At 43.3% G+C, this 25,065-nt stretch overlaps 2 protein-coding genes across 7 annotated transcripts in view; one reads left to right on the top strand and one right to left on the bottom strand.

Annotated features, from left to right (window-relative positions):
- PHC1 (polyhomeotic homolog 1 (Drosophila)) overlaps window positions 1-4,396 on the top strand; it is a 26,675-nt gene extending 22,279 nt beyond the window's left edge. For all 4 annotated transcript variants that reach the window (XM_011953360.1, XM_011953350.1, XM_011953341.1 and 1 more), the window contains 4 exons: window positions 927-1,035; window positions 1,247-1,397; window positions 1,847-2,078; window positions 3,316-4,396. In XM_011953360.1, the coding sequence (XP_011808750.1) occupies window positions 927-1,035; window positions 1,247-1,397; window positions 1,847-2,078; window positions 3,316-3,470 (647 nt within the window). In that variant the 3' untranslated portion in view covers window positions 3,471-4,396. The remainder of the gene's footprint in view (window positions 1-926; window positions 1,036-1,246; window positions 1,398-1,846; window positions 2,079-3,315) is intronic.
- Window positions 4,359-14,553, bottom strand: M6PR (mannose-6-phosphate receptor (cation dependent)). 3 transcript variants are annotated; one of them, XM_011953391.1, is made up of 7 exons: window positions 14,086-14,553; window positions 10,768-10,947; window positions 9,971-10,137; window positions 8,097-8,206; window positions 7,683-7,813; window positions 6,722-6,852; window positions 4,363-5,937 (listed from the first exon to the last, which is right to left on the bottom strand). In XM_011953391.1, exons 2-7 carry the CDS (start codon window positions 10,944-10,946, stop codon window positions 5,927-5,929), a joined length of 729 nt encoding a protein of 242 aa, XP_011808781.1. In that variant the 5' UTR covers window position 10,947; window positions 14,086-14,553; the 3' UTR covers window positions 4,363-5,926. The 3 variants fall into 3 exon arrangements, with proteins under 3 accessions (XP_011808786.1, XP_011808781.1, XP_011808772.1); XM_011953382.1 differs by having other exon boundaries at window positions 6,726-6,852; XM_011953396.1 differs by lacking the exons at window positions 6,722-6,852; window positions 7,683-7,813 and having other exon boundaries at window positions 4,359-5,937.
- Between the last annotated feature and the right edge of the window lie 10,512 nt (window positions 14,554-25,065).

The raw sequence follows: 25,065 nt of genomic DNA, 5'->3' as shown, positions 1-25,065 counted from the left end.
CACACCCGGCTAATTTTTGTGTTTTTAGTAGAAACGGGGTTTCTGCGTGTTGGTCAGGCTAGTCTCCAACTCCCCACCTCAGGTGATCTGCCCACCTCGGCCTCCTGAAGTGCTGGGATTGCAGGCATGAGCCACCGCACCCAGCCCTTGAATTATTCTTTACTCTATAGATGTATTTTTTGGCTGAGTGTGATGACTCTCACCTATAATTTCACCACTTTGGGAGACCAAGACCAGTGGATTTCTTGAGCTCAGGAGTTTGAGACCAGCCTGAGCAACATAGCGAAACCTTATCTCTACAAAAATTAACGGGCATTGTGGCACGTGCCTGTAGTCCCAGCTACTTGGGAAGCCAAGGTGGGAGGATCGCTTGAGCTGGGGAGGTGGAGGTTGCAGTGATCCAAGATAGGGACACGGCAGTCCAGCCCGGATGACAGAGTGAGACCTGGTCTCAAAAACATTTTTTTTTTTTTTCAAAAGATGATCTAAAATAGGACGTTTATATCTTTAATTTCCAGTTCTCCTTATTCTAGATTTTATAATCTGTCTTAAGGACTCTTATTTACATTTTCCCCGTGCTTTTGGAAATCCTTGTGGTAGATGGATCTTATATCTTTCTAGCATTAGTAATTAGTTCCTCAGGAGTTGAATCTGAAATCTAAGAGTGTGAATTAGGATGAAACTAGTAAGACATCTAAAATGGAAAGAGTTTGGCTTAAGATCAGGAAGACGTCATAAAGTTCTCAAGGGACATGTCTTCATGGTTTTAGATTTTGAACTTTGTGTTTTAGGGATTCTCAACTGGGTTGTGTAGGTTTTTGGGGGTAAACCCTGAGAGTAATTTTAGAATCCAGCTCTGAGCCTAATGATTGCTTGAGGGGCAGCAGAAACCCATGGTGACTGTCCAGCAATGCCTTGTTTTTTAGAGTTAGATAAGAAGGCGAATCTCCTGAAGTGCGAGTACTGTGGGAAGTACGCCCCCGCAGAGCAGTTTCGTGGCTCTAAGAGGTTCTGCTCCATGACTTGCGCTAAGAGGTACTCTGGGCACCCTCCTCCTTGCCCTCAGCACTGATATCTCCATCTAATGTTGCACCCCTTCCCCAGGATCGTCTCATAGCTGATATTTTATGTCTGCCTCCTTGCTTTTATTCCCTTCCCCAAATCAGCTCATAAGCAGCAATTCACATTTAGAGCAGGGTAGTCTTCTGTGTCACTATTGACATCCTGTATGTGCCCTGTCCTGTAGGTACAATGTGAGCTGTAGCCATCAGTTCCGGCTGAAGAGGAAAAAAATGAAAGAGTTTCAAGAAGCCAACTATGCTCGCGTTCGCAGGCGTGGACCCCGCCGCAGCTCCTCTGACATTGCCCGTGCCAAGATTCAGGGCAAGTGCCACCGGGTGAGCTGCTTGTTGCAGAGCCAGATGCCTTTAAAGTGGGTCTTTTTTCTTTCCCTACGGGGCAATTCATTTGCCCAGGTAAGGGCGTGAGATGAGAACTGTGGTTTCACATTGATTGCATTACCCCAAATTCCAAGAGATCCTGACCCCCTTTGTCTCTGGACCTCTTACCTAACTACTGGTTCATATATCCATTAATCCTTACACTGTACTTCAGTAGAGAAAATCTAGATCAATTGTTAGGTCACAGGGAGAATCAAGGAGGTGATACAGTTTCTTTTTGAAAGCCACTTGAGAGTAGATTTTGGGCATTTGCAAATAAAGTGCTGCTTATTTCATATGTGGTAAGATTAGTTTTTCTTCTACGCCCAACCCAGGGTGGTTTGGGAAGAGAGAGAGGGGAATAAACCTTTGACACTGACCTCACTGGTTTGCTGTTTTCCCTGTAGGGTCAAGAAGACTCTAGCCGAGGTTCAGATAATTCCAGTTATGATGAAGCACTCTCTCCAACATCTCCTGGGCCTTTATCAGTAAGAGCTGGGCATGGAGAACGCGATCTGGGGAATCCCAATACAGCTCCACCTACACCTGAATTACATGGCATCAACCCTGTGTTCCTGTCCAGTAATCCCAGCCGTTGGAGTGTAGAGGAGGTGTACGAGTTTATTGCTTCTCTCCAAGGTACTGACCCTCTCTTCAGAACCCAGGTTGTTTTCCTTACGTCATCCCACGGGGGCCTTGATAAGAGGGAAAGTAATTGACTTTAAAGCAGTAGGAGCTTGAATGCTAATATAGTGGCTCTACTCCTAATATTTATTCAAGTTGACTTCCTAATTTTTTTCTGGGTTGATATTATCTTCTATAGTGTCAGCAATTTTACAGTGTTTGGTTCTCATATTTCATGATGTAGCTGTATTTCTCGCTAAATTTTTGGATGAAATACTTTTTATGTGTAATTAACTATGATACCTACCATGGAGAAAATTTTTTTTCAGTGGAGCAGGGTATTAGAAACTAAGTGGCTGTTGTTGCCCCACTCTTCAAAGAGGGCTTGTTTGCTAGTCTTGTTTGTTTGTTTGTTTGTTTTAAACAGAGACAGGGTTTCCCTATGTTGCCCAGGCTGGTCTTGGAGTCCTGGGCTCAAGAGATGCTTCTGCCTTGGCCTCCCAAAGTGCTGGGATTATAGGTGTGAGCCACCGCACTCAGCCTATGTGCTATTCTTGACAAAGAGTTTTCTCCAGAAATGAAAATCACCCTACCCTTCTTGCTATTTGTCTCAATTCTGGGCCCTTAAACAAAAAGATCACAAAGAATCGTTTTGCCAGTATGAAAGAAAACATGCTTTTTTGTTCTCTCCCTTTCCCCCGTCTCCACGCTATTTGAATGAAGTTATTTCTGTGGTTGAACAATTGAGTTGCTTTTCCTTTCTTGATCTTGGACCTTGGCTTTGTTGTTGTTGTTGTTGTTTTGAGACAGTCTTACTCTGTTGCCCAGGCTGGAGTGCTGGGGCATGAATTTTGGCACACTGCAACCTCTGCATCCTGGGCTCAAATGATCCACCTGCCTCAGCTTCCCAAGTAGCTGGGACTATAGGCATGCACCACCATGCCCAGCTAATTTTTGTATGTTTATAGAGTCAAGGTTTTGCCACGTTGCCCAGGATGGTCAACTCCTGGGCTCAAGGGATCTGCCTACCCTGGTCTCCCAAAATGCTGGGATTATAGGTGTGAGCCTCTGCCATTTTTTAAATAGCCAGTTCTTTCTAATTTCATTTTCCTTTTAAAGCTTGCCATCTGACTTCGTATTACTGAATTTAGGACAAGTACTTTGGAGTTAATCATTGCTAGACCTCAGTTTCATTTAGTTTCCCTCCTCCTATCATCTGGCACTATCTACGTGTTCTCACCATTTCTTCTAGGCTGCCAAGAGATTGCGGAGGAATTTCGCTCACAGGAGATTGATGGACAGGCCCTTTTATTACTTAAAGAAGAACATCTTATGAGTGCCATGAACATCAAGCTGGGCCCTGCCCTCAAGATCTGCGCCAAGATAAATGTCCTCAAGGAGACCTAAGGTGGCCCTCTTGCACAAACCAGCCTAAGGCAGACACTCCCCACTGTCCAGGTTATAACCTGGTACCAGCAGAGACTTTGCAGGGAAGAAGGAGCTATTCCAATCATGTAACCTTCTGTAGGGGATTACCGAGACAGGGAAGAGAAGTGCAAGAATTGGTTGCTGGTGCTACATGGCGGCAGCTTTGACATTTTCTCTGGGTTCTACTTTATTTTGTAAAATCTTTACAATTCTCACCATTTCCACCTACCTTAATCCAATCTTTATAAAAGAGGCAGTCTAGAGAACTAGGACTGCTCAGCCTTATCCTGGAATGGAGCATTTAGGCCAGGTCTTAATTCTCCAGGAGGGGGAATACATAGTATGGTAAGGCAAGAAACGGGGTGGAATGTTAGGTTGCCTGCCCAATGGGAGAGGTAGGGTTTTTCTAGCTTGTGTGACACAAGTAGCAAAATCTGGTACACCCCCTGCCAGTGTAGCTGTGGCTCAGAGTTTTCTCTTTGTTGTCACTCCCTTGTGATTGAGTCTTTTCTCCCAGCAGGATCCCCAGCCAGTGTAGAGACTTGGTTGGCATCTTTCTTATGCTGCAGGGACTAAAGTATTTGACTGGGGCATATGTGGCTGCTCATTCTTTCTGCATCCCACTGTTCCCCTCCAATTTGTTATTTTGTACCCTACTTTTCAGTTCCAACTCTGCTCTGTCCTATAGCTGTATAAAACCAGAGTGCGTGGGGCTGAGGTCACGAGTATAAGTACCTGCCTTAGGCACCATTCCTTCTACAACAAAAATATTAAATATTTTTTTCCTCAGTAAAAGGATGAAAATTGGTTTCAGTTGTCTTACTCTATTCCAGTCTTTGCCCACGTTCACACAAATGACTAGGCCAATATGTTTTGTTTGTTTTTTAATCATTACAAGTTTTTGTACAAAAAGTGATGTTTTTTTTCTTCATTTTAAAACATCAGGGTGTGGGGGGAGGGATGCAAACAAATAACAAAAAAGATGCTTTTGTAACATTATTTTCCTTGTTTAGAAAGAAAAAATCACTCCAATAGTATTGAAAAGTCCAAAGATGAAATAGTTTCATTTTCTTTTCCTAAGGCTTATTATAAAAGGCCCCCTGCCTATTGATTCCATTCCTCTTTTGTGTCCAGTGGAGCCATGTTACTCTTCAGTGGCCCAGGGGTTCACTATTAAGAAAGATCAGTCCAGGTTTCTGGGCACATGGCCTAAACAGGAAGATGGAAGCATCAGAGGATTAAAAACCTTTCCCCACAGAAATGTGGGCAAGAAGACACTTCCCTGAGCCAGCAGAAGGGACAGGTGCAGCAGCAGTCCACACCCAGCGCAGAGGACAGCAGAGCCCTCGATGTCCCACTTCTGCTTCCATTCCCTTTCCAGAAGATTGAAAAAAAGGTCAAAACCACATGCCTGTGGAGAAAGTGCGACACATGTTTAGAAATACTGGTATAGGGAACCAGGAGTAAGAAAAGCTTTACCAGCTTTTACTACAAATGGAAGAAAGACATCAGGATCCCACCACTGCAAGGTAAAGTGACTTCCCTTTTCTGGAACCCCTGTGGCACAGGAGTTCCAGTTTTCCTTTCCAGTGGACTGGATTTCTGGAGAGGCATTTTGGCTGTATGTGGACAGATAAGACCACAATCCATGGCCCAATCCCAGCTATACAGTCACCCCAATTTCTACAAATGATGTGATGGTACCGTATAATCCTGTAAAGGGAAATTTCACATTTTTCCTGTCCTAATCCCAGAGGTGGGAGATGCAAGACTAGAAGATCTCCAGGCTCAGACTAAACGAGAGTACTTGGACTGCAACCAAGTAATCACTGCAAAGTAGTTCCAAGCAGCAAGAAATACCAGATTCTCATGGAGACTACTATAGGGTACAGAATAACAACATGAAAGCAATCAAACCTGTATAAATAATGTTTCTTGGCATTTTTTTTTTTAATTAAAGAAATCCAGTGTCTCAAAAACTTGTGAAAACGTGTTTAAAAAACAAAGGGCCAGTGAGCCTGCCACACCAGTTTGCCCATATGCCTGTTGTACCTTCTGATGTCAAGAGACAATGCAAAAGCCTGTTTTCACAGGCCCTATTAAGTCTGACTTACAACTGTACCTCTCTAGAGAAAAAACAGAAAATAAGAAACAAAGCGAAGGCAGTTTTACTAGTGAGAAGATGCAAATCAAAAGCAAACTGGAAAGCAAGAGCAATAGTTAAGGGTGAGATGAGAGACTGGAGTTGAGACTGCTTGAGAAATCTGGCTGTGTAGCTTTGGTTTGGGGGACTGAGGAAGAGGCTGGACATATAAAGTGCAATCTACATTGGTAATAAATGGTCATCCCTTTCTTCTGACTCCTCCCCCAGCTGGTCATCCCCCACACCACGATATGCTGCAGGCACATTCCGAGGTTTAGAACGGCAGACAAAGTCACAGCCATCCTGTAGGGGAGAAAAAAAAAATAGTAAATTTGGAGCATCCAACTTTAGGGTATGAGAAAGTGTACTTATGGTCTAGGAATGTGGCAAGAATTGGTTTTCTACAGGGATAATGAGAAAACCTAAAAGATCTGACAATCAGCCTAAATTCAGTTTGGGACAACAGGAGAAAAAGTTTCTTTTTAGGGCTCACCTTCTTCCCACCCAGGCCCACTTAAAAGCTATATCAGATTTAGAAGAGCCCACCTGGTCATCAACAGTGTTGGTTGGCTGGGCGCGGCGGCTCAAGCCTGTAATCCCAGCACTTTGGGAGGCCGAGACGGGCGGATCATGAGGTCAGGAGATCGACACCATCCTGGCTAACACAGTGAAACCCCTTCTCTACTAAAAAATACAAAAAACTAGCCTGACGAGGTGGCGGGCGCCTGTAGTCCCAGCTACTCGGGAGGCTGAGGCAGGAGAATGGCGTGAACCTGGGAGGCAGAGTTTGCAGTGAGCTGAGATCTGGCCACTGCATTCCAGCCTGGGTGACAGAGCGAGACTCTGTCTCAAAAAAAAACAAAAAAAAAACCAATGTTGCTCTTTCAGCAATTTCTTACCAAGGCCAGAAACGGATGCTATGCCACTTACTACTCTGTACTAGGGCAACCGTCTTGTTTACTGGGACTTTTGTGGTTTTGGCACTCGATGTCCTGTGTCCCAGGAACCCCCTCATTGTGAGCAAACCAGGATGGTTGGTCACCCAGCCTTGTTTGCAGGCTACAAATTCAACCAGCTGCCCTGTTACTTACTGCTACCAGATTGCCAAGATCCTGCCAGAAGGCTAAGTGAGGAAACTGCTCCATTCCTTTGGCTCCCACCACCAGTCGCTGGTATAGGAACCCCCCAACAACATAAACAGCAACCAGTGACGCAAACCTGTAGAGAAAGAAAGAAATCTATACTTAAGAACTGAGAAATAGTAAAACTCAGGATAACCTCTGTATTTATTGTTAGCTGTTTCCTAAGATACATTCCCTGAAAAGGAAAAATGAGTAGTGACACTAAATGAAAAAGGGGACTGGTAACTCTTAGAAAACCAATTAGAGTGCTGTCAGTCCAAGACAAAATGTGACAGGGTGTGATTCTGACTATGGCCAAGAATAATCACTGTTAAGTATATGATTCCATTTCTCTAAAAGTTCTGATAATCGAATGAGAAATAATATAAAAATTGCCTAGTCCTCCAGCAGGGGAAAAAAGCACCTCCAAATGCAAATCTATACCGGCAACTAAACATTAAATCTCATTTTAAAAAAACTTGCATAGTCAGTTTTTTTTTTTTTTTTGAGAGAGTTTTGCCCTTGTTGCCCAGGCTGGAGTACAATGGTGCGACCTCAGCTCACCGCAATCTCCACCTCGCAGGTTCAAGTGATTCTACTGCCTCAGCCTCCCAAGTAGCTGGGATTATAGGCGATGCGCCACCGTGGCTAATTTTGTATTTTTAGTAGAGACAGGGTTTCACCATGTTGGTCAGGCTGATCTCAAACTCCTGACCTTAGGTGATCCACATGCCTTGGCTTCCCAAAGTGTTGGGATTACAGGCATGAGCCACTGTGACCTGGCAGAATTATTTTATAGCCAGAGGATTTAAAAAGTCATCCCCATCAATTACAGTATAATATACACACGTACAATTTGTACCACCATATAGTTACTGATCTTAAAAACAAAAGGAAAGAAGGTCTGTTCTGATAAGGCATACTCACGTGACAAGTAAGATAGAACCCACACTGAGGTGAGAAATCTCTGGGGAACAGGCCAGGCTGCTATCCATCTCAAAGAGGTAGAAACAATCTTGGACTTTGCCCCGCTCCTCAGACACAGGGTTAAAATTGTCCTGATGATGAGATGGCATAATACATTTAGGTGGTAAAGTGTTTTGACTCCTATGCAACAAAAGAATAAACCCCCAAAATACCTGCTCCTTCCTAGTTCAGCAGCCTATTTTCCATGGAAGATGCGTGTGTGACACAGAGAGAAACTGAGCTGCTAGTATTCTAATGTCCATTCCAATGTATTGTGTCCCCTCTGGATATTCTCCCCCACCTCACGTCAGTCCTTTCAATCTCCTCCCTTGGCTTATACAACCCAGTTGGCTTATACAACCCAGGGTGCCTCACCGCTAGGGTATGTCGATTGCAGGAGATCATCACCACTGCGCGCCGCCGCTCCTTGCCACAGTGGTTGTCATACTCATCACCCCCTTTATAGATCAGCATGATCCAGCTACCTGAGGAGGGACAAGGAAAATGGAACTATGGCGTGGGGGAAAAGCAGAGGCAGATCTGGGTGGTACGGCAGAGTGGAACTGAGTAATTCACTGCAATTGGTTATGAGTAAACAACCCTCATCACTATGAACTCGGTATACCAGATATGCCAAGCTAAACTTGTTTGCTTACAAAGACTTGTGTTCCCTTAAGAATCGGATATTCATTTAAGAATAATCTTAATTTTTAACATTAAAGGTAGGCAGCTGACAATGCAAAACCAATTATGATCCATACCTTAACACTGATTCATTTTCTGAATACCTTCTAAAAGCAAAAAAAGAGGTTCCATACAATTGCTGAGCAGCAGGGGTAAGCCCATCTAAGATTTCAACTTAGCCCCAGATAAATTCAAAGTGGATATTTAAGATTGGAATGCATATCTCCTCTTTGGTATTTACTGTGTTCAGTTATTTTGCAAAATATCATTTGATTCAATAATTGTGAGGGGAAAGCTCCTCGTTTTGCATATGAGAAAATAAAGTCAAAAGGTGATATGACTTTCCAGTCACAGGATTAGGAAATAGGAAGAGAACCTAGTCACATGACCTCTAGCCCCAAATCCTTTTGTTATTTTTTTAGTGTTTTATTTACCAGGAGTAAATAGCTACCGTGTATAACTTAGTTATTTATCTGTATGGGAGGAAATTGGACCATAGGTGCTTACATGGTCCTCTCCAGCAATATGACTTTTAAGAAATATCACCACCATAGCACAAAAGTCAGTGGGTAAAGTTTTGCAGACTGAGTAGTTTGCAAAAATAGTTTGAGCTCTTAAGGCCGGGCGCGGTGGCTCAAGCCTGTAATCCCAGCACTTTGGGAGGCCGAGACGGGCGGATCACAAGGTCAGGAGATTGAGACCTCTCTACTAAAAAAAATACAAAAAACTAGCCGGGCATGGTGGCTGGCGCCTGTAGTCCCAGCTACTTGAGAGGCTGAGGCAGGAGAATGGCGTAAACCTGGGAGGCGGAGCTTGCAGTGAGCTGAGATCTGGCCACTGCACTCCAGCCTAGGCGACAGAGCAAGACTCTGCCTCAAAAAAAAAAAAAAAGTTTGAGCTCTTAAAATTTAACTGGTCAACTTCTGATTAATTTGATGAAAAGTGGTGCTGGTTGGTATTTTTAAGTCTAGTGTGAAACTCATTGAAAGTATTTGGGTGAATAAAAGAACTCTAGGCTATAGAATTCTGGCTAGAGTTGGCTGGGAGCGGTGGTTCATGCCTGTAATCCCAGCACCCTGGGAGGCCGAGGTGGGCAGATCATGAGGTCAAGAGATCAAGACCATCGTGGCCAACATTGTGAAACCCCGTCTCTGCTAAATATACAAAAATTAGCTGGGAGTGATGGCACACACCTGTAGTCCCAGCTACTCGGGAGACTGAGGCTGGAGAATCGCTTGAACCCAGGAGGCTGAGGTTGCAGATCGTGCCACTGCACTCCAGGCTGGGTGACAGAGAGAGACTCCATCTCAAAACAACAAAAAATTCTGGCTAGAGTCTTAATTTTGCATAAGTTTTCCACTAATTTTAATGCACAATTGTCCTGAGCTGTGACTTACAGAGGAGCTGTGGAATAAGGCATCCTGTGGTATATTATAGTCTCAGGTGTGCCGAACCACACGCATGATATACCGAAGAGACTGGAAAGGGCCAAGACATACAGGATTGTCAGAGGGATTGGTTGGGATCAATTAGTCAATCAATAGTAGGAAGGGGAGTTTTCTTACTTCCGTTGAAGATGTGAGTCTCGTTGAGTCTCCCTACCACTGTCTCCTTCCCATTACTTTTGTTGATTTGCACCAGGCCTGCCCCAGAAGTGTGGTTGCCAGCTTCCCGGCACACCCTGAAGATGTAGATGTATGTGTCTGAACCCTGGCCCACAGTGCTCTCAAAGCTGTAAAGAGAAGTGGGAAGAAAGAAGAGGAGAGTTACCAGCTATCAGCCTCAGGATAACAGCATCCCTTTCCTTTAATTAAAGCAAAACAAACAACATGCTCGATTTACTTGAGGTCAAGGCTGAGTGAATATTTGTTTAATTTTAAGATATTCATAACCTTGACAGACCATCCTTATTGCTGATGATGAATTATTAAAATACACCACCCAAGATAGCTCAATATTCTAGTTATTTTTAGAATGCCTGTTGGTAACCATGTTCCAATGAATAAGGGCCCATGTTCAGGGGATAGTCTCGTTTCTTAGGGACCAACTTCAGATTTATATCACTGAAGATCCCTGACACTTACAATGACGTGTCAGCCTAAATATGTTTATCCGATATTTCTAAAGTCCTATTATATGTAGGTATCAAATAATGCTTAAATTTCTACAAGCTAGTCTCTTGGATCCAGTCTTGGAAGTAGCTACTCTTCTGTGAAAGATGAGAAAACTGCACACGGCAACTAAAAGCTGGGCTGAGAATTTGCTCCGTATCATAAAAGAGAGCACGTTACCAAATAAAATCAGTAAGAAAAGACCTTAACATAAATATTTTCTCAAGCTCTTTAAGGTTCTTCTCATTTACCTTTTATTGAACAGTGGTTTCAGCCTCTTCACTAGAGCCAATTCTTTCTCTGACTCTTTACCCTTTTCTCCTACCAAGTCGCAAGTTTTTTCTTCTGCCTGCCAGGATTCTCTCACTGCCACAGCCAGGAGTAACAGCAGTAGCAGTCCAGTCCTCCAGCAGCTGTAGAAAGGGAACATCCTTTGGGAGAGAGTGTGTGTTGGGGAGGGCAGGTAGGATCAAGAGAGGGGGAAAGAAACAAAGCGTATGAATGTGTAATAAATGGATGGTATTTTGACTATCCAGAAAGTAGACGATTCTCTGGCACATGCAACACATGGTACATTTTAATATCTCTAACAAGAGCACCTGCAGCAGAAAACTCATTTATATTTAACTTTTAGTCTAATGTATAGGTGAGTCTTTCAGAACAAACTACAAGGTTGAGAAGAGGGAAATGAAGAAAACTTAGAATGATGAAAGCTTGGGCGAAGCCATCCTTGCCTCTTTACTGTTTGATGGCTTGATGAAGTCTTTTGAAACCTCTTCGGTCTCTACAGGTCACAAGTCTCAAGGGTTTCTAGACTTTCAATAAGTAACAGTTGTCTTTTACGCTACAAATCAATTACAACAAATTGGGAATCATCCAAGCCATTTTACAACTGAGTAAATTCAATTCACCTGCTGCTTGTACTGCTCTAGGAATGAAAACACAGCTCTCTTTCCCAAACTTACTAGGTTGGTGCAAAGGTAACTGTGGTTTTGGCAAAAAAAAACCCCACCAAAACCTAACATTTTGTTTTCTCTAATCCATCCTCATATCCAGGACAGACTGATTTACCCTTGCAAAACACTGCACTCTGGTATCTGTTAATGATCCCTCAGGCCATCGCTACTTGTTTATTCCAACAGTATCACGGGCGGTTTCCTGATTTAACTCTTCTAAACTTTTCTCACTTACAATAAAACGCTGCAAATCTGGGCTTTGGTATGAATATTCTTTAAAGTTCTCTAGTTCTTACAATAAAACGCTGCAAATCTGGGCTTTGGTATGAATATTCTTTAAAGTTCTCTAGTTCTTTTTCATGCTGGTCCACTTACTCCACCGCATTTTTGAAATATAAAACTTGAAACAGGCAGAATTTTCATGGGCACTAATGAGTTTGAAGATGGGAAAATGGAAGCTCCAACCTTGACCCTGAATGCACTTTCCCCATTTCCCTAAACAAAGTAACATCTGACCTTCTATTTCCCACACCCCACTAAAGCAACAAATTCCGGGAAATTGTCTACTTGACTTCCTGTATCCCAAACATCAATTCACTACTGTAATATTATGGTAGTTGCCATAGAATAATCATAGCTAGCCAAGAGGTCCAAGGCCCTCGTAACACATTTAATGCATTGAAACCACACAACAGCAGGAAACAATAGACTACTGCCTTGGGCCAGGTGCTGTTCAAAGCACTTAACATATATTAAATAACTAATTAATCCTCACAACCTTATGCGTAAATACAATTATTGTTGCTATTTTACCAATAAGAAAACTGAGACACAGCTAGTGGAGTTAGCCAGAGAGTCTGGCTCCAGAGTTCATGGTCTGTCACTACATGTATATTTCCACTATGTGCATAATAACTTTTTGGAGATGAAAGTAGGCAACCAAAACGGTGGGTTCTTTTCTTTTTTTCCTACTAAGAAGTGAAGGGGAAGTGATTCCTCACAGTTGACTGAATAGGTGGTGAAATAAAGAACTTAGACTTCCAACTCCCATCTTCCCTAAGTTAACCCACTGCTCAACACACAACTTGACCAGCTGACTCACTAAAAAGAAATAGGAGGCTCCTTTTCCTAGACTGACTTAGCCTGCCATTTTCCTTTACAGTCTCTCGGGACCTAATTAAAAACTGACAGTTGATGATTTCTTTTCCTAAATTAGAACAAGAAATCTCACAAAATTAGGAAGGAATGAAAAGTTAAACACCTCAGCCATTAGTTTAGTTGAACTATCTTTTATTTGCTTATTATTCAAAAAGTTAGGATAATAAATTGATACTGTATTCTTCTTTCCTGCTTAAGGCTTCGCTTTAAATTTAAGCTGCTTCTCTTTGATTCAGTGGCATATGCGCTAAACGTTTTACCTAGATTATGTTCATTAATCTTCACAACCCAGAAAAAGAGGTATAATTTTTCATACTTTAAAATGAGAAAACTGATGCTTTACAGAATTAGTTGTTAGATTACTTGCTGTACATTACACAGATATTAAATGTGTGTGAAGTTACTGGGGCAATTTAGACGATTCGTGGCATAAAGATAACTGCTGGAAAACTTACAAACCTAGGAGTGCAACAATCAGGCAGAGAAGGAAATAGAAGGGTTGGGTAGTCCCCTTTTAATATGCTACAATTAGATTATCAACGTACAAGAATTTGTCTATATACTTTGGAAATAAGGAGCAGGATTTTATGATCTTGAAAAATCTCTTTCAATTTTCTTACTCTCTAACGACACATCTATTTCATTTGGCAATGCTAAAAATTCTCCTTTATTAGGGTGGCCAATGACTAAGCCAGCAATTGGGAAGCAGCTTACACCACTGGGCCTCTGTAGCACTCACTTCCCCATCTGGTAAGACAGCCATGGCCATTTTTCCAGTGGAATTTCTACTGTCTTCCCGCTGGCTCCTTTCTGACGTAGCAGTCCTTATCCCTTTTTCTCCAGCAGCCTACATTTTTAGAAAAGCAATCCCAATTGGCTAAAAGGCCTAATGCTTGAAGAACTCAAGAGAGAAGGAGCCTCAGAGAAGTAGCGGCTTTGTCCCAAGAGCGGAAGCTCGCCACAACGAGGAACACATGATAATCCGTACATCAGCCACTCTTATCCATATCACAGTCGCATCCCCCTCAAACCTCTCCCAGGGTGCTAGAAATTCTCGCTCTGTCCAGTGTCCCGACTTTCCAAGTGCTTGGAGCCATACCTTCTCCAAATGATGCCACTTGACCTCCCACCGTGATGCAGGCCAAAATTCCTCCTACAAATAAATCCACGAACACCTCCAACGGACTCCATACTCGGGGTTATCTTCCTTTCCCTGCTTTCCAAGTATCATAAATCTCCTCTCTGGTTTTGGAAGTCCTTTCTCCCTCACACCTTTCGGAACTCCGTGACTCTCCGCCCTTACGCCTCCGCCCCTATTCTACTCTTAGGGCTCCTCAGCCAGATCTTTGGCTAGAACCATGGTCAAGGGAGCCATTGCGATTCCGGCTCCTGTCATAGACGCTTAAGTGTGAGCGCACCCCAGCCCGCCTCCTCCTCCACGCCCCTCACACTCACGTGTCGCGGGGAACTGGAGCAGCCAAAGCTCAGAATCCCCCGTGAATACCCGTCTGGGGATGGGAGACGGGGCCAGCTAGGGGCCGGCCGCAGACCCCGGTCCCAAAGCTAGTTTCACAGGCCAGCGTTCCCCCTAGCGCCTGGATGTGCCCCGCTCCGGGAACCGGAAACAGGAAGCGCCAAGAGGCCGCTGGGCAACCGCTCCTCCCACCAGACCCCGCGGCATGTGACCAAAGAACCATTTTGCCCCTTTCCCTTCCCGGTCTCCCTGATAATCTTAAACTCTGATTGGCCTATATTCTGGGATTTTAGCTCCGCCCTCGTTCCATCAGCTCCAATCACTATCGAGGTTGTCTAGTTTCGCCTTTTCTGGTTGCCTTTCTTCCAATGGGGTCCCAAAGTCCCGCTTCCAGGGCCTCTCGGCTTGCGCGCCCCAGTCACGCGGGGTCACGCGCCGGACCGCTCTCGGGTAGGGTCCGAGTGAAGTGCGAGGGGCAGGTGGCGGAAGCGGAAGTTACGCAGCAGCTCGCCCTCGGGCTCGGCGAGAGTTGTAGTTCTCACGCTAGGTCTCCTCGAGCGCTTTCCTAGACCGTCCGCCGCCTGAGAGGGACGCTGTTCCGCCGCGTGCAAGCTTCAAGTCTCGACTCCACTGTTGACCCCTAGACGAGAGTAGTGCGGCGACGGGGCCATATGCGTCCTGGCTTTCTTAACGACATCGCTCCTATGTATTTCCTTTTCCCAGTTGAGTACCTTGGGGTGAATTATTATTGTTACTGTTACCTCTGTCGTTCCTTACTGCCTCGTGGTATTTTACTTGATAAGCATGCTCTGCTACCACCTGTGTTCGCCAGAGGTTACTTCTACAAAGTAGGAAGAAACGAGCAACACGATGGTAATCTTTGTGCCTTTGCTAAGATCTTTAGCAGGTTCCTTGTGTCTTATTAGCCACTTGTTGAAGTCCTGCTTGTTCTTAAACTCTGTTCAAACGTTATTTCTCCTGTAACTTCCTGCATTCACTCTCTTCAGAATTAACCATTTCTTCCTGTGGACCCCCGCTTGTGGCTTGTACCTGGCTTTAGCATGTTTTCATTCCGCTTCCACTCTTACGTTGCTTTTATGTGTGGCTCTACGCAGATGCCTGGATTTTTTATTCTTACCCCTCTCATTAGAACTACTATAGTGTTTTGAGTCTAATAATAATAAAAGAGAACGGATGCATATCTCGGTGGTGCGCGGCACTTTTGTAAGTGCTTTAAACGATAGTTAATTCACTTGGTCTTCACACCAACCTTATGAGGAAGTATGTTATCCCAAGTTTACAGATGAGTAAATTAAAGCAGACAGAAGCTAAGTAACAACGTGGGTCCCACAGCTATTAAGTTATGGAGCCAGTATTTAAATAGTCTCCATAATCAATGCTCTCAAGCACTACGTTGTACCTACTGTATGCCGTTCTGCATCATTTCTTCGTTTATTAGTAACACATTCAGTTCAGGCTAGGTAGTAATCATATCTGGGTTGGATGTTGCTCCAGTAAAAAAATAAAATTGAAATTTTTTTCTTTCTGAAAATAAAAGGAATTTGTGATCAGGTAACACAGAAAACAATAAAACAAAAATACATAAACTCACCAGGAGGGTGTGTATTTCCTTCATGAATATATGTTGTTTCCTTTTTTCAAAAATTTAATGTATCAGTCCCACACTGTGGCTCGTGCCCGTAATCCCAGCACTTTGGGATTCCGAGGCAGGAGGATCACTTGAGGTCAGGAATTCAAGACTAGCCTGGGCAACATAGTGAGACCCCTTCTCTTAAAAAAAGAAAATTAGCTGGATGTGATGGTGCACAGCTGTAGTCCCAGCTCCTTGGGAGCCTGAGGCTGGAAGATTGCTTGAGCCTGGGAGTTGGAGGCTGCAGTGAGCTATGATCCTGCCACTACCCTCCAGCCTTGGTGAAAGAGTGAGAACCTATCTCAAAAAATATGTATGTATCAAATATTTTTCTATACCCTTAACTTCACAAATCAACTTTTTAATAGCATAATATTTAGTTCTATGCGTTGCTACTTAACCAATGACATTAATGTTGAGCATTTAAATTATTTCTACAGACTCGCTTTTATCAAGTAACTCGACACAGCTTTACTGTGCAATTACTATGTGCCAAAACTACATAATATATAATATAGGTCTTGGGGATACAGCAGAGAAGAAAGACAAAAATCCCTGTTACAATCCATTCTAGAACTGATGTTCCTTTGTTGGTTAATTCAAGTTTTGATTTCAGAAATCTTGCCTCTTGGTGACTGCCTAGAGTAGCATTGGGCTGGAGGGGAGGAAATGTTCATGTTAGAAATGGGGAATGGGCCAGAAATACAATTGAGTAGGTTGACTAACTTGTCTGCTGTCAGAGTAGAAGCGGGGTAGTTTCCCTTTCCAACCACAGGCAAACAACCTGGGTCACTTCCTTGCTTCTCAGACCTCAGTGCCCTTTCTGGGTGCTTTCTGTGTTAGAATTCTCATCCCTGGGAACTGAGCTCAAGGTTCTTGCTGGGGCAAAAATTAAAATGAGCAGGGTTTTTGTTGTTGTTGTTGTTCTTTGTATTTCTGGCCTGCCTCCTTTCTAGCTTCATTATTAACCAGCACACTCCCCACAATAAACCTACACCCACACTGCCTTCTCCCACACAAGGTAAATTGTTCACTTTGTTTAGAAAGAAGTTTTAGGATTGTTGTCCTGAATCAAATGGGAAGGATGCCTCCTGTTCCGTATAATCATAAGAGAGGAAGGTAACTAATGGTCCTAGAACCTCAGCTTCCCGAGTAGCTGGGACCACAGGTGCAAGCCACCATGCCCAGCTAATTTTTGTATTTTTTGTAGAGACAGGGTCTCACGTTTTTACCCAGGCTTGTCTTGAACTCCTAAACTCAAATAATCTGCCTTCCTCAGCCTCCCAAAGTGCTGGGATTACAGGTGTGAGCCACTGAGCCCGGCTCAGATGCTTTTCAAAATGATCATGTTTACCATATTTCAAGGACTAAATACAGTTTTTGGTAACTTTCAATTTTAATATAATTTATCATTTATAGAGAAGATGCAAGGATAGTACAAAGAACTCTGCCACACACTTTACCTAAATTCATCTCTTTCCCCTCCATATACATTTGTTTATTTTGAACAAGTTGAGAGTAAACTTCCATTACCACTAAATATGTCAGTGTGTATTTCCTAGAAGCAAGGACATCCTCTTATCAAAATCAGGAACTACAGTATTAATACAATATTATCAAATCCATAGTCTGTATTCAAAACCTTTTTTTTTTGAGACGGAGTCTCGCTCTGTCGCCCAGGCTGGAGTGCAGTGGCTGGATCTCAGCTCACTGCAAGCTCCGCCTCCTGGGTTTACGCCATTCTCCTGCCTCAACCTCCCGAGTAGCTGGGACTACAGGCGCCCGCCACCTCGCCCGGTTAGTTTTTTGTATTTTTTAGTAGAGACAGGATTTCACCGTGTTAGCCAGGATGGTCTCGATCTCCTGACCTCGTGATCCGCCCGTCTCGGCCTCCCAAAGTGCTGGGATTACAGGGTTGAGCCACCGCGCCCGGCCTGTATTCAAAATTTTATCACGTGTTTCAATAGATGCTCTGTATAATCACTTCCCATTTCCCAATAAGCACAGGAGCCAAGCCAGAGTCACACATTGTAATTAGTTGTCATTGATCTTAATGAAATTTTGATAGGTACTGGCTACTTGTTTTGTAGAATGTCATTCATTTTGGTTTTGTCTGATATATCTGATGTAGGATTTTTCTCAGTCACTTTGCCAATCAAGGACCCCTCCATAGCTAGTGACACCACCCCCCACCCCCAGGCCTCACTTGACCCACTGCCTGTGTTATAGTTTGTACCTGCGTTTGGTAGTTCCTGAACTCTTGTCCCACATCCAAGAAGAATGAGGATATGCTGACAATTTGAAGGATGAGAAGGATGGAGAAGAATTTTATTGAGCGATGGAACAGCTCTCAGTGGAGAGGGGATGCTGTAGATGGAGGTGGTCCCCCACCCCTGCAGTCAGGTTGTTTCTCACCCAGTGTGGCTGGATCTGGGCTTTTATGGATTCAGAATGGGAAGTGTGTGCTGATTGGTTTGTGAGTATGCAAAAAAGTTAAAGTGAAGACACCACTCAAAGGTGGGCACAACAGTGTAGTAAACCAATTAGGAAAGGGTAGGTCTATGTAAAATGGGTGAAAGGTGGGGATCAATCAGAGAAAAACGTGCCAAATGGGAAGACAGGTTCTTAATCCAGTCCATGGATTTGACTTGTAGCTTGGCTTTCAGGCTTTAAACTGTCTTCAGCTTGGAGATGGGGTTTCACTGGGGATCTGCCTAGCCTTTTGTCTGCCTCCTGCCACTATCATTTCCTCATGATTATATATATATATATATATTTTTTTTTTTTTTTGGAGACGGAGTCTAGCTCTGTCGCCCAGGCTGGAGTGCAGTGGCACGATCTCGGCTCACTGCAAGCTCCGCCTCCCGGGTTTTACGCCATTCTCCTGCCTCAGCCTCCCGAGTAGCTGGGACTACAGGCGCCCGCCATCTCGCCCGGCTAGTTTTTTGTATTTTTTAGTAGAGACGGGGTTTCACCGTGTAGCTCAGGATGGTCTCGATCTCCTGACCTCGTGATCCACCCGTCTCAGCCTCCCAAAGTGCTGGGATTACAGGCTTGAGCCACCGCTCCTGATTATATTTAGGTGTGCATTTTTTTTGGATAGAAATGCAAGAGAAGTGATATGTTTTTATATCAATCAGGGTCCATTCAGAAACAGATATCATATTGGTGATTTTAACAGGAAAAATTTAAAGAATTGTTTTCTAGTAAAAGATGATCAGTTACTAAAAGAGGGCTCTATGATACAGAAGAATCAGCTACAAAAAGGAGCTGTTATTTCTAGGGATGAAGAAGAGTTAATAAAAGAGTTACTTAAGTTAAAGGAAATGCTCTCTTCCCCAACTGCAAGATTAGAGATTCAGATCTCTGAGGGAAGGGTGTGTTTCCTACCACAGGAACATGCAACCCACCCACTGATGAGGCTGAGAAGTTGCTGGAGGGTGTGGGCCTCTGTTGAGCAGCCAGTGGGAATCTTTTAATGGTGGCTCCTTTATGCTTTTGACATGTCCATATCATTTGTTGAGGAATTCTTTACTTTCAGGCACATAAGATGTTCCATGTTTGTCTTGTAGCATTCAGCATGAACGGACATGGAGGACATCATGCTGAGTGAAATAAGCCACATGTAGAAAGAAAAATACGATGATATCTGTTGTATGTAGAGTAGTCTTAAAAACAAAAATCACCATAGAAACAGAGTCAGAGGATGGTTACCGGGGCGGGGTAGGGGAAATGGGAAGATATAGGTCAAAAGGTACAAAGTTGCATTTAGATTCTAATGTGTAACATGAGGACTGTGGTTAATATTGTGTTGTATACTGGTACTTTGCCAGGAGAGTAGATTTTAGGTACTCTTACTACCAAAAATAAATAAATAAAGGAAACTACATGAGATGATGAATATGTTACTTTGCTTGACTGTAGTAATCACTTCACTATGTATATGTATATCAATCAAAATATCTTGTATGCCTCAAATGTATATTTTAGAAAAGTTTTATGGTTCTCCTACCCTCATCCTAGAATCAGTCGTTTCACCGAGGGGTCCTGGTTCTTTTAGTGGAAAATGGTATTGAGAAACCAAGATGTGACTATGAGTTGTGTTTGTTACTACTTGTGTGTCACTGCTTCAGTGTCAGTAGACAGAGCTCGGAAATTGTATATTTCCAAGAGTGAACCAAGTTCCCATTATATTCATTGTATGTATACATTTATTCACATATAAGAAAACACAGGAAGTGATTTTTTAACTGATAAGTGGTTTTTTAACTATACGATGTGTGAAGCTAGCCTACTAGTAAGAGTTCCATATTTGTTTAAAGTTCTGTTTTCCCTTGTTAAGGCAAAATATATAAATCATGAAAGGTACAACTCTTAAGGATACAATTCAATTAATTTCTACAAATGCATCATAACTGTTACCCCTCTGTAATAAAAAAATTTAGAAGATTTTCATCATCCAAGAAGATTTCCTCATGCTCCTTTCCAGTCATTTCTCCTAGTCCTAGAGGCAACTATTGCTCTGATTTTTTTTTTTTTTTTTTTTTGAGATAGAGTCTCTGTCACTCATGCTGGATGGAGTGTGATGGTGCAAACATGGCTCACTGCAGCCTCGACCAGCCAGGCTCAAATGATCCTCCCAGTTAGCCTGTGGAGTAGCTGGGACCACAGGAGTGTGTCACCATGCTAGGATAATTTTTTTATTTTTTGTAGAGATGAGGTTTCCTTATTTTGCCCAAGCTGGTCTTGAATTCCTGGGTTCAAGTAATCTTTCCATCTCAGCCTCCTGAAGTACTGAGATTACAGGCATGAGGCACCAAGCCTGGTCTTTTGAATTTTTCTTTTTTTTTAAATTATAGATTAATTTTGCCTATTTTAGAACTTAGTATAAATGGACAGATACTGATAGTGGTGGGAAGCAGACAAATTCCTAGGCAGATTCGGGTGGGTCCCTGGTGAAAACCGACCTTCGAGTCAAAGACAGTCTGAAACCTGAAAACTCACCTGCCAGTTCTGGGTAGAATCCAAGACCCAAGTGAGAACTCCCGCAATGCCTTTTAGCCAGTCAAATGGTACTTTTTCCAGGCTGCCTATGGACCAATCAGCACACACTCCTCATTCTGAGCTCATAAAAACTCCCAGACTCAGCTACACAGTGGGACTACCCACCTTTGGGTCCCCTCTCTGCTGAGAGCTGTTCTGTTGCTCAATAAACGTCCTCTCTGCCTCGGTCACTCTGCAGTTGTCAGCGTAACCTCATTCTTCTTGGATGCAGGACAAGAACTCAGGACCTGTCGAACAGTGGGTGCAAAAGAAGTTGCAAAACTGTAGCCCTCCTGCTCATTCCTGGCACCAGGTGGCCACCCCACATTATGGGAAGTGGTGGTGGGGCCAGGCCAGCCCAGGAGCCGCAGGCTGGTGGGACTGAACAAGCTGGGACATGCCCTGTTCAGCAAAGCTTGTGGACGGCAGGAATGAATGAACTGTAACACAAATGAACTGAGACTCCTGTGGGGTGCAGACCTTGGGATTCCCCGAGCCAAAGCTGTAACATGCTGTGACACCCCCCACCACATTTTTTTTTTCTTTTTATTTTGAGACAGAGTCTCACTCTATCACCCAGGCTGGAGTACAATGGTGTGATCGTGGCTCACTGCAACCTCTGCCTCCCAGGTTCAAGTGATTCTCCTGCCTCAGCCTCCTGAGTAATTGAGATTACAGGTTCCTGCCACCACGTCCGGCTAATTTTTTGTATTTTTAGTAGAGACAGGGTTTCGCCACGTTGGCCCGGCTGGTATCGAACTCCTGACCTCAAGTGATTCTCCCACCTCAGGCTCCCAAAGTGTGGGGATTACAGGCATGAGCCACTGCACCTGGCCTTTGAAGTTCCACAGTTGCTGGTGTGTCTGAGGTTTTTGGGCGCCACTGTGTTCCCTTCGTTCATAAGCCGGTGCCCAAGGTAGAAGCTGCTTGCAGTATACCTGATCCAGCCGCAGCTTCACATGAAGCTGGTGCCTGGAGGTGATGCCCTGCTGTAGCAGCTAGCATGCGTAGCTTGCCCTCGGTGGGTGTGAGATCTGGGCCAGTAGTGCTAGCCAAGAACCAAGCACAGCCTGCCAAGCCCAGTGGGTGGAGCCAGCCCAGTGGTCATGAGTGAATTTTTTTTTTTTCAATTATACTTTAAGTTCTAGGGTACATGTGCACAACGTGCAGGTTTGTTACATATGTACACATGTGTCATGTTGGTGTGCTGCACCCATTAACTCGTCATTTACATTAGGTATATCTCCTAATGCTACCCCTCCCCACAATAGGACCCAGTGTGTGATGTTCCCCTTCCTGTGTCCAAGTGATCTCATTGGTCAATTCCCACCTATGAGTGAGAACATGCGGTATTTGGTTTTCTGTTCTTGTGATAGTTTGTTGAGAATGATGGTTTCCAGCTGCATCCATGTCCCTACAAAGGACACGAACTCATCCTTTTTTATGGCTGCACAGTATTCCATGGTGTATATGTGCCACATTTTCTTAATCCAGTCTGTCACTGATGGACATTTGGGTTGATTCCAAGTCTTTGCTATTGTGAATACGAGTGAATCTTGATCTTGAGCAGGGGCCCCCCGGCCATGGAGGTCTCTGGCTGTGGAGCAACACCAAAAAATACTGTGTCAATAGCATGTTCCTTTTGCATTTGTTTGATTTCTTTCACTGTAGTATCTGTGAAATTGTGTGTATCAGTAGTAGGTTTTGTTTTGTGTTTTGGTGGGGTAGTATTACATTTTATGAATATAGTAGCCCTCCCTTCTCCTCAGGGCACATGTTCCAAGGCCCCTGGTGTGGACAGCATCTAACCCAGTTGCCTTCAATGAGAATATGTTTCTGTTCACATCTTCCACCCACAAATTTAATGCCTTTTCCATCTTAACTAAGCACTTATCATGGCCCATGGCAGTAACTTTTGCAGTTTGAGTTGCAACAGCAAAACTAGCACATGTTTCTTTTCCCTTCTTCACAATTTAACAGATAGAGGATTTATTCTTACCATAGAATATATATATAATTCTGTTTAATTGATATCTTTATTATTATGCTAATAACACACTCCTGATTCTTCTAGTTTTATATTAAGTCTTGAAGAAAGGTATTATAAGTCTTTCTTGTCTTTTCAAGATTGTTTTGGCTATTCTAGGTCCTTTGCATCTCCATATACACTTGAAAAGCAACCTGTTAATTTCTGTTAGAAAGTCCTGCTGGGGCAAGGCATAGTGGCTCACACATGTAATCTCAGTGCTTTGGGAGGTTGAGATGGGAGGATCACTTGGGTTCAGGAGTTCAAACCAGCTTGGGCAACATGGCAAGACTCTGTCTCTACAAAAAAACCTAAAAATTAGCTGAGTGTGATGGCGTGTGCCTACGGTCCCAGCTGCCTGGGAGGCTCAAGTGGGAGGATCGCTTGAGCTCAGGAGGTCAAGGCTTCAGAGAACCGTGGTCTCCAGCCTGGGCAACAGAGTGATACCCTGTATCAGAAAAAAAAAAGAAAAGAAAAAAACCCTGCTGGGGTCACAATTGGGGTTGATATGAATCTGTAGATAAATTTGGGGAAAATTGACGCCTTCATGTTGAATCTTATAATTGATGAATGTGAAACCACCTCTGCAGAACTATAAGTAATGAAAGAAGTCTAATATGGTTGACTCCATCTTACTTCTAACCTCTCAGGTTAAATTGTTTTTTTGTTCATTCTAATGTGGGGGCCAAGATAACTATAAGAGGAATTTAGTTTACAGTTTAGTTTACAGTTAAAGCCACATTCATAAGACAAAGTTAAAATTATGGTAGGGGCTTGAACTTTGCTAAAGAATAGGCATAGTTGAACAATGAGCCGCCACTGCTTAGCTTGTTTTTGTTGTATAAGTTGCTTACTGCCCCAGAGTCATGTATCTGGGGTCGCAGGATTTAGAGCTTCTCCAACTACTCCTGTAGGTAATATTACTATTGTAAAACCTAAAGAACTGGTCTTTGAGACATTTTTCAGATTTAGCATTTCAGGAGACCAAGAGGTGCCACCTGGTCCTCAGACCCCTTCCCAGGAAATGACTTGCCTGCATGAGTACAGTTTTAGACACCCCTGCAATTTCATCCCCAGCCAATCAGTTGTTTCAATTCTCCAGCCCCCTGCCTGCCAAAGTAGTAGTTAAAAAACCCGAGCCTCTGAACCCTTGTGGGGATAGGTTTGAAAAGTGTCTGTCGTTCTCCTCACTTGGCTGGCCCTGCAATTATTAAACTCTTTGCTGCAACACCTGCTATTCTCATTGTTTTTTTCAGGGCGGCAGGCCAGAAGAACCCCTCGGGCTATGACAAATAGGGTACAACTCCATTTTTGTAAGCCTTAATTTTTCTCAGCAGTGTTTTACACTTTTCAGCATGGAGGACTTACATGTCTTTTGTTACATTTGTCCTTGAAGTACTTTATTTTTTGATGCTTTTATAAAGGAAGTTATCAGGAAAAATTTATTTCATGAATGTTTACTGGTAATATGTAGAAACACAATTGGTTTTTGTATTTGTAACTGTATTCTGTTACCTTGCTACTTATTCTGGCAGTTGCTTTTTAGGTTTGTTAGGATTTTATATAGAGACAGTAAATTTATCTGCCAGTTTAATATCTATTTTCAGACTTCTGGATTCTGTTCACGATGGTATAACTGGGACTGGATTTATTCTTCTATCTTAAACAACTGGCAGACTGGGAAAACATGGAACAATGGCTTTCTGATATTGGACAACAGATAACACAAGACAGCGAGTCCTGAGAGGAGGGGCATTGAGTTAGGCGAGCCCCACAATTCCCACTGCTTAATGCATGGGGAGACTATCCAAGGTGCAGTGCAGGAAGGGGGAACCCAAACAGAGCCTGGAAGTTTCACTGAGCTTCAGAGGGAAAGAGGTGGAGTTTGAGAAGACTAAAGCAGCTCAGATTTGTGGGTTAGAGTACCAGGAAAAGAGAGATGCACAGAGAGTGAGCTCCAGATAACTACAGAGGAATCCTCTCAAACCTTCGGTTGAGTTCTGAGCTGAACCACTTCAAAGCAGTAGGCACAACAACTCCTAGATCTCACACAGGGCTACGAATAGTGTTTTCACCTGCCAGAGTGGAAAGATGTTCTCAATATATGGGATTTTTCAGTAAAGTTCTGAGAAGACTTTTCACTCCCTTGCATGTTCAAATTAGTTCTAGACTTATATAAAGCCCTGGTAAAGCTTTAATATGGTGGGAAGCATGGATCCATAGTTTGCTTACATTTTTGCA

The sequence above is a fragment of the Colobus angolensis genome, unplaced genomic scaffold (genome assembly GCF_000951035.1).
Source record: "Colobus angolensis palliatus isolate OR3802 unplaced genomic scaffold, Cang.pa_1.0 Scaffold11, whole genome shotgun sequence".
In the NCBI taxonomy this organism is placed as follows: Eukaryota; Metazoa; Chordata; class Mammalia; order Primates; family Cercopithecidae; genus Colobus; species Colobus angolensis.
The sequence above is the reverse complement of the archived record's forward strand: the minus strand, read 5'-3'. Positions and strand labels throughout refer to the sequence as shown.